This window comes from Pristis pectinata, chromosome 6 (genome assembly GCF_009764475.1).
Source record: "Pristis pectinata isolate sPriPec2 chromosome 6, sPriPec2.1.pri, whole genome shotgun sequence".
NCBI classification, from domain to species: Eukaryota; Metazoa; Chordata; class Chondrichthyes; order Rhinopristiformes; family Pristidae; genus Pristis; species Pristis pectinata.
In genome coordinates, this window is record NC_067410.1 from 13,506,862 (window position 1) to 13,520,615 (window position 13,754).

The 13,754-nt window shown below is 41.5% G+C and overlaps 1 protein-coding gene across 6 annotated transcripts in view; it reads right to left on the reverse strand.

The window, feature by feature from the left end:
• LOC127571321 (copine-9-like) overlaps positions 1 to 13,754 on the reverse strand; it is a 324,183-nt gene that overhangs the window by 81,634 nt on the left and 228,795 nt on the right. For all 6 annotated transcript variants that reach the window (XM_052017597.1, XM_052017598.1, XM_052017599.1 and 3 more), the window contains one exon: positions 1,345 to 1,408. In XM_052017597.1, the coding sequence (XP_051873557.1) occupies positions 1,345 to 1,408 (64 nt within the window). The remainder of the gene's footprint in view (positions 1 to 1,344; positions 1,409 to 13,754) is intronic.

Here is a 13,754-nt window from a genome sequence, read left to right on the forward strand (position 1 = left end):
AGTGCCTGCTGTGATAAAGTATCAGAGGTATGAGAATAGCAGAGGAGAGATATAAGAGGCAGGAGGGAAAGGCATGAGAATTGGGTTGACATGTAATGAACAAAGGAGACAGAAAAGGGAAAGCCAGAAATTTATCTCCTCAAATTAGAAGCAGAGGTTTTAAGGTAAGGGTAATTCTGGAGTCTTGAGCTACGATTCCCACACTCTCAATACTGTTCACATTTAATCACATGTACATCAAAACACACAGTGAAGTGCATCTTTTGTGTAGGGTGTTCTGGGGGCAGCCTGCAAGTGTCGCCACGCTTCCGGCACTGACATAGCATTCCCAAAACTTCCTAACCCGTACGTCTTTGGAATGTGGGAGGAAACCGGAGCACCCAGAGGAAACACACGCAGACACGGAGAGAATGTAAAACTCCTTATAGACAGCGGCCAGAATTGAACCCAGGCCGCTGGTGCTATTCCATACACTAACCCTCTAGAATATAACAAGTTGTTTGTGATATTTGTATGATATTTGCTTTCTATTTATTTTAAATTTTTTGTAATTGGACATAAGTACCACAGATGGTGATCGTAGTCTTCAATTTAGCTTGCATTTATCAGCTCATAATTGTGTCTCTGGGTCTCCCATAATGTGCATATAGTGACCCTTCATTATCTTCTTACAATTTTCCTCACCTTTTCCCTGCACCCAAGCACAAGTTCAGGGGATCAGAATGCAAGGGCTTGTTAGAGTGAATCTATGAAGACTCTGTACCCAGCAGCAAAGCTCCTGCCTTCTGTTTTGTTATTGTGTTGGAGTAGAGAATTTTAAAATGAAGGCTCCTTCCCCCAAGGAATGTTGGCCAATCACTTTCAGTTAGTTTTGCACCCTTTGGCCAATCAGCAGAGCAGCATCGGCTGGGAGTGTGGAGCTCCTTTAGGCTGGGAATGGAAGCTGCAGGTGAAGTCCAGTCTTTGGCCACCAGCCACATGGACCCAGAACCCAATAGTTAGGAAGGAGGAGTTAAGCAGATAATCACACACTTCTGAAATCCATCCAAACATCTTCACAACAAATGTCTCACAGAAAGATGTTTCTGAAGCTGTCAGCTTGTTAAATTTCCATTAGAATGTCCTGGTGCACAGTAATATTGTGAGGTTCTGGGGAAGTTCCATCACTTCTTGGTTTCAGTTCATGGCATTTCACAGGTCACATTTTATCAGCCTACTTTACCAAACAGAAACAAGCAGGGAGTCAGACAGCAATGTAGTGTGATTCCCCTACTAAAATGACAAAAGAAAACATCCACTAATACCAGCAGAGAACAATAACAAGGTAATACTGCCCACACTGACCCGACAGTTGCTTAGTTCTTCAGCAGACAAGATCAGCGTTCCACATTTTTTGCCGGGAAGTCCCCTAGAGAGATGAGAAGAGAACAGACCATCATTCATTGGCTGAGGACAGGACAGTTTATTACAGAGACCCAGAAAGATGACAGATTGAGGCCTAGGAGCCATCCTACCACACACAATTAAAAGCAGATTTTTAGCCTCTGAGGTTTGCTGAGGCAGCTTTGTACCTTATTAAAATATGACAAGGTAAGACTGCTTTAGTTAATTAGAACCAAAACAAGAAGTGATTTATTCCCTTATTCCATTGCAATGGCTCTTTTAGAACCATAGAATCATTACCACACAGACAACGGCCATTTGGCCTGCTGTGCTTGTGCTGGCCCACTGTAGAGGAATCCAGTTAGTCCTCTTTTCCTTGCTCTTTCCCCATAATCCTGCAAATATTTCTACTTTCAAATATTTATTCAATTCCCTTTTGAAAGCCATGACTGAACGTGCTTCCACCACACCATTAGATGGTACAGTACAGTTCATAGCCACACAACCACATTTATTTGACACTGCAGCTTTTTTCTCAGCATATGCAACTGAAAACCAATTTCTTCCCAAGTGAAATGTCACAATGGCTGCTCCAGGCTGTATAATGGTATTTTGGAGATTTGCCTGAGCCACGAGTCACCTTGTACCTCAAAACAGTTTCCACATCATGGGCACATGACATAATTCCCAATGCAACACTCCTGTTGGAGCACCCTGCAGGAACATGGGCTACATTAGACCATAAGACCAAAGGATATAGGAGCAGGATTAGGCCATTCAGCCCACTGAATCTGCTCCGCCATTCGATCACGGCTGATTTTTTTTTCAACCCCATTCTCCTGCCTTCTCCCTGTAACCCTTAACCCCCTTACCATACAATCTCTGCCTTAAATACACCCAATGACTTGGCCTCCACAGCCCTCTGTGGCAACGAATTCCACAGATCCACCATCCTTGGGCTGAAGAAATCCCTCCTCATCTCAGTTCTTAAGGGATGTCCCTTTATTCTGAGGCTGTGTCCTTGGATCCTGGACTCTCCTACTAATGGAAACATCCTCTCCATGTCCACTCTACCCAGGCATCTCAAGAGTGACCATAATTGGGTACTCTCAGCACAAGTGGGTCTTCACAATGTAATGTGGACTGGTGACTCTGTCACTTAAGTCCCTGACTTAATTTGATAAATTGGCTTATTATTGTCACATGGACTGAGGTACAGTGAAAAACTTTGTTTTGCATGCCATCCATACAGATCATTTCACTACAACAATGCACTGAGGTAGTAGAAGGGAAAACAATAACAGAATGCAGAATAAAGTGTTACAGAGAAAGTGCAGTGCAGGCAGACAAGGTGCAAGGTCATAACAAGGTGGATTGTGAGGTCAAGTGTCCATCTTATCGTACTAGGGGACCATTTAATAGTCTTACTGTAAGCTGTCCTTCAGCCTGGTGGCAGGTACTTTCAGGCTTTGGTACCTTCTGCCCAATGGGAGGTGGGTGAAGAGAGAATGTCCAAGGCGGGTAGGATCTTTGATTATGTTGGCTGCTTTACTGAGGTAATTTTCATCCCCATGGGCTGCTGTGCTCTGTACGTACTCCAACCCCTCATTATCCCCTCAACACAATGAGGCTCAGGTCCTGCACCCCATCCCCCCCATTCCTCTGATTGCCCATCCCTCTGATTTTCTGACCTTCCCAAATTCCACATGATTACTCCAGCCCCACCCTCCCCCCCTTCCAAGTCTCCTGATTGACACCACAATCACTTTCACAAGATCACAAGACAAGGGAGCAGAAGTAGGCCATTCGGCCCATCGAGTCTGCTCCAAAGAAAAGGGAAAAAAGAAAAAGAAATGTGAAATTGGGGGGCGGGGGGGGCAAAAAAAACTATTCTAACCCCAATTTCTGGCCTTATCCCCATATCCCTTGATACCCCGACTATTTAGATATCTATCTCTCTCTTCCTTAAACGCCTCCAATGATCTGGCCTCCACTGCTGTACGTGGCAAGGAATTCCACTAATTCACCACCCTCTGGCTAAAGAAATTTCTCCTCATCTCTGCTTTAAACCTGTACCCTCTTATTCTAAGATTATGCCCTCTGGTCCTGGACTCACCCACCAAGGGAAACAGCTTGACCACATCTACTCTGTCCAGTCCTTTCAACATTTTAAATGTCTCTATGAGGTCCCCTCTCATTCTTCTGTACTCCAGTGAATACAGTCCAAGAGCCAACAAATGCTCATCATACGTAAGCCCTTTCATTCTGGGAATCATCCTCGTAAATCTCCTCTGATCCCTCTCAAACATCAGCACATCTTTCCTAAGATATGGGGCCCAAAACTGTGCACAGTATTCCAAATGAGGCCTCACTAGTGCCCCGTAGAGCCTCATCATCACTTCCTTACTTTTATACACTATACCTCTCGAAATGAATGCCAACATAGCATTCGCTTTCTTCACCACCGATCCGACCTGGTGGTTAACCTTTAAGGTATCCTGCACGAGTACCCCCAAGTCCCTTTGTACTTCTGTACTTTGAATTTTCTCTCCTTCTAAGCAATAATCTGCCTGATTATTTCTGTTTCCAAAGTGCACAACTGCACATTTCTCAACATTGAATCTCATCTGCCATTTCCTTGCCCATTCTCCTAAACTATCTAGGTCTCTCTGCAAACTTCCTGTCTCCTCAATACTCTCTACTCCTCCACCTATCTTGGTGTCATCCACAAACTTAACCACAACACCATTTACTCCATCATCCAAATCATTAATGTACAAGGTAAGAAGAAGCGGCCCCAACACCAACCCCTGTGGAACACCACTAGTCAATCAGAACAAGATCCTTTTATTCCCATCCTTTGCTTCCTGCCAACCAGCCAGTGCTCCACCCATTCTGTTATCCTACCTGTAATTTTAATCCTGCTTCGCTCCTAAAGTCTGGGCTTTCAGACGTAATTGAAGTTTGCAGCAACAGCCCCAGACTCACAACTTTTGTTGGTGCCCAATGCAAAACCACATTAGAGCTTCTGAGAAACTGCTCCAATAGATTGGATGCATCAGGTAAAACCATATTACATAATGCATGTTCTAAAGTGTTAAGCTGTATATAACATACAGTGAATACAAGATCATCAATGATAATGGGCACTGCATTTATTCAGCAAGCATGCAGGACCTAATGATTCATATTAATGCTCATTGATACTCTTTTATACTTTCCCTGTGCTAATACTGGATTCTACATGCTGCAGTCAGATTGACAATGCTTCCTTTCATCATGTCTCCAGCTTAATGGAGTTTTTCATTTTCTTTTGCCTTTAATATTTTGAATAGGCCAGTGTGCAGACATTGGCATTGCCACATCAAGTGAAATTGTAAAGCTATCCATTTAGCTGGGGTAGTGTAAAAGGTCATGGCTGTCATGTGACTGTGACAACACTGACCCCTCTGGCTGGGATGACACCATTGAGCACATGGCCGAAAGCAACACCACTGTCAATCAAGGTTTGGCTCCACCCCATTAGGTCAACACCTTTGTCCTTGCTGGACTACTCGGATTGGTCTGTGCGAGCACCTTTGTTCCTGGGCACACCTACCATTAGCTTGTTTAAAACACCTTTGTCCTTGCTGGACCACCCAGCCCCCCAGCAGTATAACAGGCTCCATGTTTGGTTTTCTCTCTCTCAGTCTCCGAGGATGTTGAAGTAAGCTGTGCACTACTTCAGGGCAGTTAGTTAAGGACTCGCAAGACCAAAGAGTCAATGTTTGTCCAGAATATCAGGGTGTTCAAACATTGTATTGTTTATTCCCTGATCATTTGTAACCAGTTATTGTGTGTGTATGTGTGTGTGTGTGTGTGTGTGTGTGTGTGTGTGTGTGTGTGCGCACACACCTCACCCCCTGTTGCGATTCCCTCGTGATCTCCTGCTTGAGAGTGTGCATTTGTTTCTTTCCATTCTGTTCCTGTGTCTGTCTTTGTAAATAAAATTCTCCTTTTTGAAGTACAAAGACTGCGAGTCTAGATCTTTATCTTTAAGGTCCAAAAGAACCTTTCTCACAACAGATGGGGCATCTCATCATTTGCTTCTCCTGCTGTACCCAAAGGAAATAGTTGCATACTGATAATATAATTACATTGGTGGGACATTTCATGGGGGATCTCACCATTTTGTGTTAAAAGTATTCCGTCATTAATAGCTTAGAGGGTCCAATGTGCAGTCTTAATCCAGTTCTTTGTGAAAATGGGTCCACAACGCTACACTAGTCTCCAGGTTAGGACAAATTGATTCTGTGCAGTGCAGGGAATGGAAAGATTTTACATTGTTTAAAAAGTTGGGATTGTAGTGCTGATTCCCAATTATGTATCCAAAATACACAATAGCAAGCCTGGGATAGTACAGAATTCAGCCAATAAAGGAAAGAGCAGTCACTGGAAACTTGCAATTCCCACACACACATAGATCCACAGAATCCCTAGAATGGTTCTTGAGATGCATTAATGAACCAGAAATAGGAATTTGATGAAGGTGTAATTATGACCCTGTATGCGTTAAATGAACAATATTCTATCCTTTGAATGTTTTTCAACATGATGAATACAAAATACACAAAAAAGCCTAGAAAACCATACATTAGAATTGAGAGAAAAGCTGATCATTAGAATACAGAAAAACACTAATTCCAATCATGTTGTAAATTCGATTTCTTGTGTTCTCTTCTAAATGTGTTTTATCTTTCTCCATTAGTTTCAAAACAAAACCTACGGAGAAGTGATCCCTAAGAAACAGTAATGAAAGACCATGTTGGGTATTAATTAATTATTAAAATATTCTCGGTTGGATCAATAGCAACCAATCAATGCTGAAGAATAGTGCTTAAAATCTTGGTCCAGTGATCCAGAGGATGGGACTAAATATTTTCAGCATGAATTCAAATCCTGCTTGGGTCACTGGGAAACTTAGGTATAATTAACAAATTAAGTAATTAAATGAAATGACTGTGAAATGCCTGTAAAGACCCATCCAGGTCACCAATGTCCTTTAGGGAAGGAAATCCTACCTTGCTATGATTCCAAACATATAAGAGAAACATCCAGAGTGCGGAAGTGGTCTGACATTGGCACAGTGCTAGGGAACTGAGTTATGTGGAAAAGTTAGACATAGTTCTCTCCTTCAATCTCAGATGGAAGCAAATAAGAGAAGGCATTATGTTGGAATTGGGAGCAGGGTAGGGTTTTCAACTCCTTGTGTCTGTTTCACCATTTAGTACAATCATTGGTGACCTTTCTCTTCATGGTCACATTCCTACAAACCCCAAATCCCTTGGTTCTCTTAATATCTAAAAATCTATGGAAGTCTAACTTGAATACACTCAGTGACAGAGCCTCTGCAGCCCTCTTAGGTAGAGAATTCCAAAGGTTCACTGCCATCTCAATGAAGAAATTTCTTCTCAGCTCAGTACTGAATTGCCAATTCCTTATTTAGAGATTGTGACATCTGGTTCTAGACACCACAGCCAAGGAGAACATCATCCTTGCAACTCAGCTGACAAGCTCCTTCAGAACTTTGTACGTTTTGAGGAAGTTACCACTCATTCTTCTAAACTCGAGAACGTACAGGCTCAGTCTGCTTAACCTCTTATACAACAAACCTGCCATCCTACAGATCAATCTGGTAAACCTTCAATACATTCCCTCTATCACATCTATCCTTCTTCTGATAGGGAGTCCAGACCTATACACAATATTACTGATGCAGTCTCACCAGACCCCTATGCTGCTGGAGCAAGACATCTTTACTCTTGTACTCAAATCCTGCAGTAAAGACCAAAATACCATTTGCCTTCCTAATGGCTTGCTGATCCTGAATGTTGACTTCCAGTGATTTGTGTGCAAAGACACCCAGGTCCCTGTGAACCCCATCATCTTTCAATCCTTCATCATTTATAAAATACTCTCACTTTCCACTAAAATGCGTGACCTCAATTTTTGCTGCATTCTATCCAATCTGCCATGTCCTTGCCCATTCACTTACCCTCTCTGTATTTCCCTGAATCCTCTCAGCAAATGAACACAAATGCTTGCCATGCACTCACAATGGACTCCAGGAGCACCCTCGCTCCTAGGAACCCTGCCTCAGTAACCTTGGAGTTGATCTCTGCTGAGGTGTGCTGTTTATGGCATTTTACTGCTTACTGTTGCATTGAAGAGTCAAGAATAGCTCTACTGGCAAAGAGGGGAAGCTTCTACCATTGAAAATGCAGCTTATTCATTTATTGGAAGGGGCATTCAGCTGCACTGTAGAACTCCCACAAGTGCGGGAGTTCCTTGAAGGCACACCCATGACAACTTCTTCTCACAAATCAGACACTTTGGTCAGATGCCTTTCACCAGTTTTCTTTTACTCATTTCTGATCTAATTTCTTCTCATTTTGCAGGGTTTATTCTTGCATTGCTGGCTACTAAGTTCTAAGGGGAATGTGCTGAAATCCCCCCTGGGGTGACCAAGCTCCTAGTTTGGGTCAGTTCAGAACAATATGGTTAAAAATCCCACCAGAAAAGAATATTGAACGTTGTACAACCACTGACGTCAATTAGGCTAGCTGGATGCCAAAAACCAATGTTAGGGAACACAAAATTCTCAGTCCAATAAGTCCATACCTTATCAATTACTGGTGTCAACCTGTTCAGGAACGTGCACAAAATCAGTTAAGGTGCAATACTGTTTGATTGCACATTGCAAAGACCAAATCTTTAAGCCTCAGCCATTATGATGGAGGGAATATGGAAATGGTCATGGATATTGAGGTTTGAACAGTCTGATTCAGTTAGAGTTAAGGGTATGATACACTCTGCTGTGATAACAACTGGCTGTTGCTTTATTTCAGGATCCTAGAGTACACATCCATCAAAATTATCTCAACCATAACAAAAGGGAAGAGTAGCTACTATAGCTTGCCTCAACTCAACAGGATAGGCTTCTAATCTGGAAATGACTACATTTTAAAACCACATTCCATGAAGATCCAATCTTCATTTGTGAGGTTCCCCAAATAGCAAAGTTGGGTTTCCATCAGTAATGCTGAGCTTCAGCACACACTTTTCCACAGACCTATTGCAAGATCTCACAACTGCTGGCTTCTAACCTCTCCTCCGTTACCACTGCAGCCTACTCTTAAAGTGGTAGATACAGAATACAAGCAGCATTCATCCATCCATAGGGGAGTGTTGCTTCAAGAGTAGAAGTGGCAATGGTGGGAAGGGATGGGAGAGTGCTCCCAAGAGGGACTTGGACAGGCCAGTGGAGTTCAGTCACATTGGGAAGCACGTTCTTAGTGCTGGGGGTGGGGGGGGGGGGGTGGTCACAGAGATCCTATAGAGCTACTGTCTGTGACCCCACTGTAAGTGAAAAGTAGGTGGAATTTTCCTCAAGGATTGAAGTACTTTGGAGTGACTTCCCTAGTGCAGTAGCAAGCTGTGAGATATGCCACGGATTGTCACAACAGCCTAATGATCCCAAGGGTGAGAGTGACAATGAATTCCACAGCCAGATGTATGGGATTATTTTGGGTTGCAGAAGTTCTCAGATCTTAATCAGGAAGAATGGAGCTTGAACACTCTCTTCTTAAATAGCATGGTTTCAAGAGAAATATGATTAGTAAAAGCTAGCTTTTCTGTGAATAAATAAGAACTGTTATTTTTCAGAAAGGTTGATAATCATGCTTGAGATACTGAAAAATGAGAGGTGATACATATTGGGAAGACTAATAAGGGTAGAATATACACAATGAGTGGTAATACCACACTGAGGAACAGAGGGACCTAAGTGCCGCTGCTGTCTGTAAGGAGTTTGTACTTTCTCCCCGTGTCTGCGTGGGTTTCCTCCGGGTGCTCCGGTTTCCTCCCACATTCCAAAAATGTACAGGTTAGGAGTTGTGGGCATGCTATGTTGGTGCCGGAAGAGTGGGGACACTTGCAGGCTGCCCCCCAGCGCATTCTCAGTAATGCAAAAAGACGCACTTCACTGTGAGTTTCGATGTACATGTGACTAATAAATATCTTGCCCTTGAGTACCTGAAGACAGTCTCTTAAGTAGATGGGGTGGTTAAGAAGACATACAGGATACTTGCTTTCATTAGCCGGGGCATAGATGAGCGTGGAGGTTTTAAGACAACTATATAAAACACTAGTTAGGTCACAGCTGGAGAACCGTATGCAGTTCTGGTTGCCACACTATAGTAAGGATGTGGAGATGATCCAAAGAAAATTCACTAGAATTTGCCTGGGATGGTACACTTCAGTGACGAAGAGAGACTGGATAGGTCAGGTTTGTTTTCATTGGAGCAGAGAAGGCTAAGGGGGTTGGGGATGGGGCTGTTAGAGATATGCAAAATTATGAGGGGCATAAATAGAGTGAATTCTGATAAACTATACCCCTTAGAAGAAGTGTCCAAAACCAGCAGTAACAGGATTAAGGTAGGGGATAGTAAATTTAGAGGCAAGGTTTGAGGAAGAATTTCTTTAACCAGTGGTTGCTGAATCTGAAACAGACCGCCTGAGGTGGTGGTAGAGCTCAGTCCCCTCACAGCATTTAAGATATATGTAGATGAGCACCTAAATCTCCAGATCAACGCTCCAACGAGTGCTGGAAAATGGGATTAGGATAGGTACTTGAAGGTACTTGGGCTGGAGAGCCTGTTTCTATACTGTATGACTCGAAGGATTTTAGGTGTTGCACTACTGTTGACATCATTTGGGGATTTCTATTGCTGAAGAAAATTCAGCTGGAAAGTGAGTGGTCAAATTACCATGAGCCCTGGAAATGAGTTTAATTTTGCTCTAATGTGGATTAAACAGATTTTAATTGCACAATACTTTGTTTCCAGAATGAAAACAGGAATTTCTGGAAATACTCAGCAGCCAGGCAGCATCTGTGGGAAGAGTTAGATAAGATAAGAGATCTTTATTAATCACATGTTCATCTAAACACACAGTAAAATGCATCTTTTGCATACAGTGTTCTGGGGGCAGCCCGCAAGTGTCGCCACACTTCTGGCGCCAACATAGCATGCCCACAACTTCCTAAACCGTACATCTTTGGAATGTGGGAGGAAACCGGAGGAAACCCACACAGACACGGGGAGAACATACAAACTCCTTACAGACAGCGGCGGGAATCGAACCCGGGTCGCTGGCGCTGTAATAGCGTTACGCTAACCGCTACACTACCGGTTAACATTCCAGGTTGAAGACCCTTCGTCGGAACTGAGTCTCCGACCTGAAATGTTAACTCTGTTTCTCTACCCACAGCTGCAACCTGACCTGCTGAATACTTCCAGCATCTTCTGCTTCTATTTTTGATTTCCAGCATCTACAATTTTTGTGATTTTCACTTTGTTTCCACAGTTGTGCAAAGAAATTTTAAGCCCCATCAAATAATGTGCAAACTTCCAATATAAGAAGATCAAAAACCTGCAGATGCTGGAAACCTGAAATTAAAATAAAACAGAAAACACTAGAAACACTCAGTAGATCAGGCAGTACCTGTAGAGTTAACCCAAAACATTAACTCTGTATTCCTTTCCACAGATGCTGCTTGATTTGTTCAGTGTTTCCAAAATAGTTTATTTTCACCTCACCTTTAAGGACCCTCCTTTAAACTCAACCCCTGATAAGTTTGTCTTTGTTTCAATATTCATTTTTGTTAAGCTGCTCTTTCTTGGAACAATTTTATATTAAAATGACTTTCTCAGAAATAGTGTAGAATCTGATTGCACTGTTTGCAAATGTAGTCTCCATGTTCCCTTTGTGCTCACAAAAGAATCTATTAGGCACGCTAACAGAAACATTTATGTATCAGAACTGAACAACAGCCTGCTTTTTACTAGAAGAATTCTATTTTTGGCATTTCTGAGAAGCAGGAGAAATAGTAGCTAGGATCTTTTAAATGCACTGTTTAGTAATGAGCAACTTCAGCGCTGTCCACTCAGTAGCAGGTTTACTGACCATCAGAGGTTTTACCAGCTCATCAATAAAACAATCTGCAATTTACATCAAGGGAATTAAAAACCATGGATTTGTAACCACAGCAAATACTAGACTTGTCGGAAAATAACGTACCTTGCTAAAATAATTGTAAATTAATGTCCCAATGTTTGTATGTTTGAGCCATGTTGATTTACCATGATTTTGACAACTGAAATAACTGATCTAAATGCAAATAGATCCATCAGAAAACCATATGTGATAGGCTTGTGACTGACCTGAGTATTAAGCAATCTGCTTTTATTAGCAAGCTGTGGGTGTTCAATTTTGTGTTGGATAAGTAATGAAATACAGGCATAATTTTCTGGTCTTTGCAATGTGGAATCAAACAGTATTGCACCTTAACTGATTTTGTGCACCTTCCTGAGCAGGTTCACACCAGTAATTGATAAGGTATGGACTTACTGGACTGAGAATTTTGTGTTCCCTAACATCCCTAACACTTGAGACTTTAAAGTAAGAACTCCAGACTTTAAAGTAAGAACTCCACTGTATAAGATTCTGCAATTAGTATTAGAAAGAAAGAACTTTCAAAATTCTTCCAACATTCCCCATATTCTGGATTCCAGCAGATTGGAAAATAGCAAATGGAACACTCCTGTTCCAGAAGGGAGTGAGAGAAAATAGGGAACTAGAGAACGGTTAGCCTGATATCAGTTGCTACCAAAAGTTGTAGCTGGGAACTTAGAAGATCATAATTTGATTAGACAGAGTCAACATGCTTTTATCAAAAGGAAATCATTTTTGACAAATCTAATAGTTTATTGAGGATGTAACTAGCAGGGTAGATGAGGAGTTAAAAGTAGATGGACTTTCAAATGTAGGCACCTCACACAAAAGTTTGCCATTTAAAATAATAGCTCATGGGATTTAGATAACAAATTAGCACAGAAGATCATAGGTTAAGGACAGGAAGGAGAAATTTGGATTAAACGAGTCTTTTCAGTTTGGTTGCCTGTTATTAATGATATGCTGCACAGGTTAGGAAAAGATTTCAGCAATTCACAATTAATGTCAACAACACAGATAAAGAGACAGAGTGGAAACGTGAGGTAGGAAAGTGAGGTGTGGGGAAGAAATCCCAAACTGAAATGAACTTAAGCTATTTACAAACTGCTCTTACAAAAGTAACTGCACTGTGTAATGAATTGACCTGTATGATCGGTATGCAAGACAAGTTTTTCACTGTACCTCGGTACAAGTGACAATAATTAACTAATACCAATACCAATACCCTGAAAATATTGAACATTATTGCATAAAGTCCAAGATCTGAAGGTCTACCAAGCTATAACTGCAGCTCAGCAAAGCATAAACTCCTAAGCAACAAATTTTATGAATGAATAGTGTAATTATTTTACATTAATATTTCAAAATATAAAGATTTAAAAAACATGATTTTAAACATATTTACAGTATAACATTTCAGCTGATACATTAACCATATGTCGATGTTTCATTCTATATTTTGCTTCACGTACAAAGTTTAAGTAAAAATTCTGCTTACTGGTTGACAGTCTGGGAGAATTGTTTGATGTGACTGGTTATTCTGCTGCCTTGACGACATCACAACAACCGGCTGCAGGGAAACCTGCTGAACTAATGCCTGACAGTAGCAGGCATCGGTAAAGAGCAAGTCCACAACACAGAAAGTGCTAGGTCCTGACACAGAGCTTTCTTTGAGGTCAGTGCTGAGCACTTATGTTTCACCGTTGAAAGGAATCATGCACTTTACTGACCTGTTGTACAACCTTTTACAATCTGTGGAGGAATACTCCATGTTCCATTTGTTTCTCCACACCATTTAATATCTTCTTACTTACTGTGTATTCTTTTGCTTTATTGCACCTACCTGGAGAAAATTAATTTGCCATTTTTCTGTCCAATTGACTGTTTCTACCTTCCTCCAGACCTTTCCTTGCCATTGTCAACTGCATGTCCAGGTTTTTTGTCATGTGCAATCTCTTCATCATACCTCTACGTTTAACTCTATGTATAAACGCCTTTAAAAACTGACTGTATCTGGCAAGATATGTGCTGTGGTCAGCCACAGACTGATTTCTGCATTAGCTAATAGCCTCTTGATTTTCACACACAATGGTAGTGAAACTACTTTAAGCTCACACCCATGACACTGACTGAATGACCTTATTGCATTAAAATCCATACAAAACTGCACACGGTACATTCTAATTGTTGTCCATTACTGCCAAATAGAATTGAATCCTTTTAATATAAAAAACAGAAGCAAGAATCCATAATTCTTTTGCTCAGAAATATGTCAGCACTTGCTAGGCACATCAATCAAACTGAGAAGTCTCTCAGAT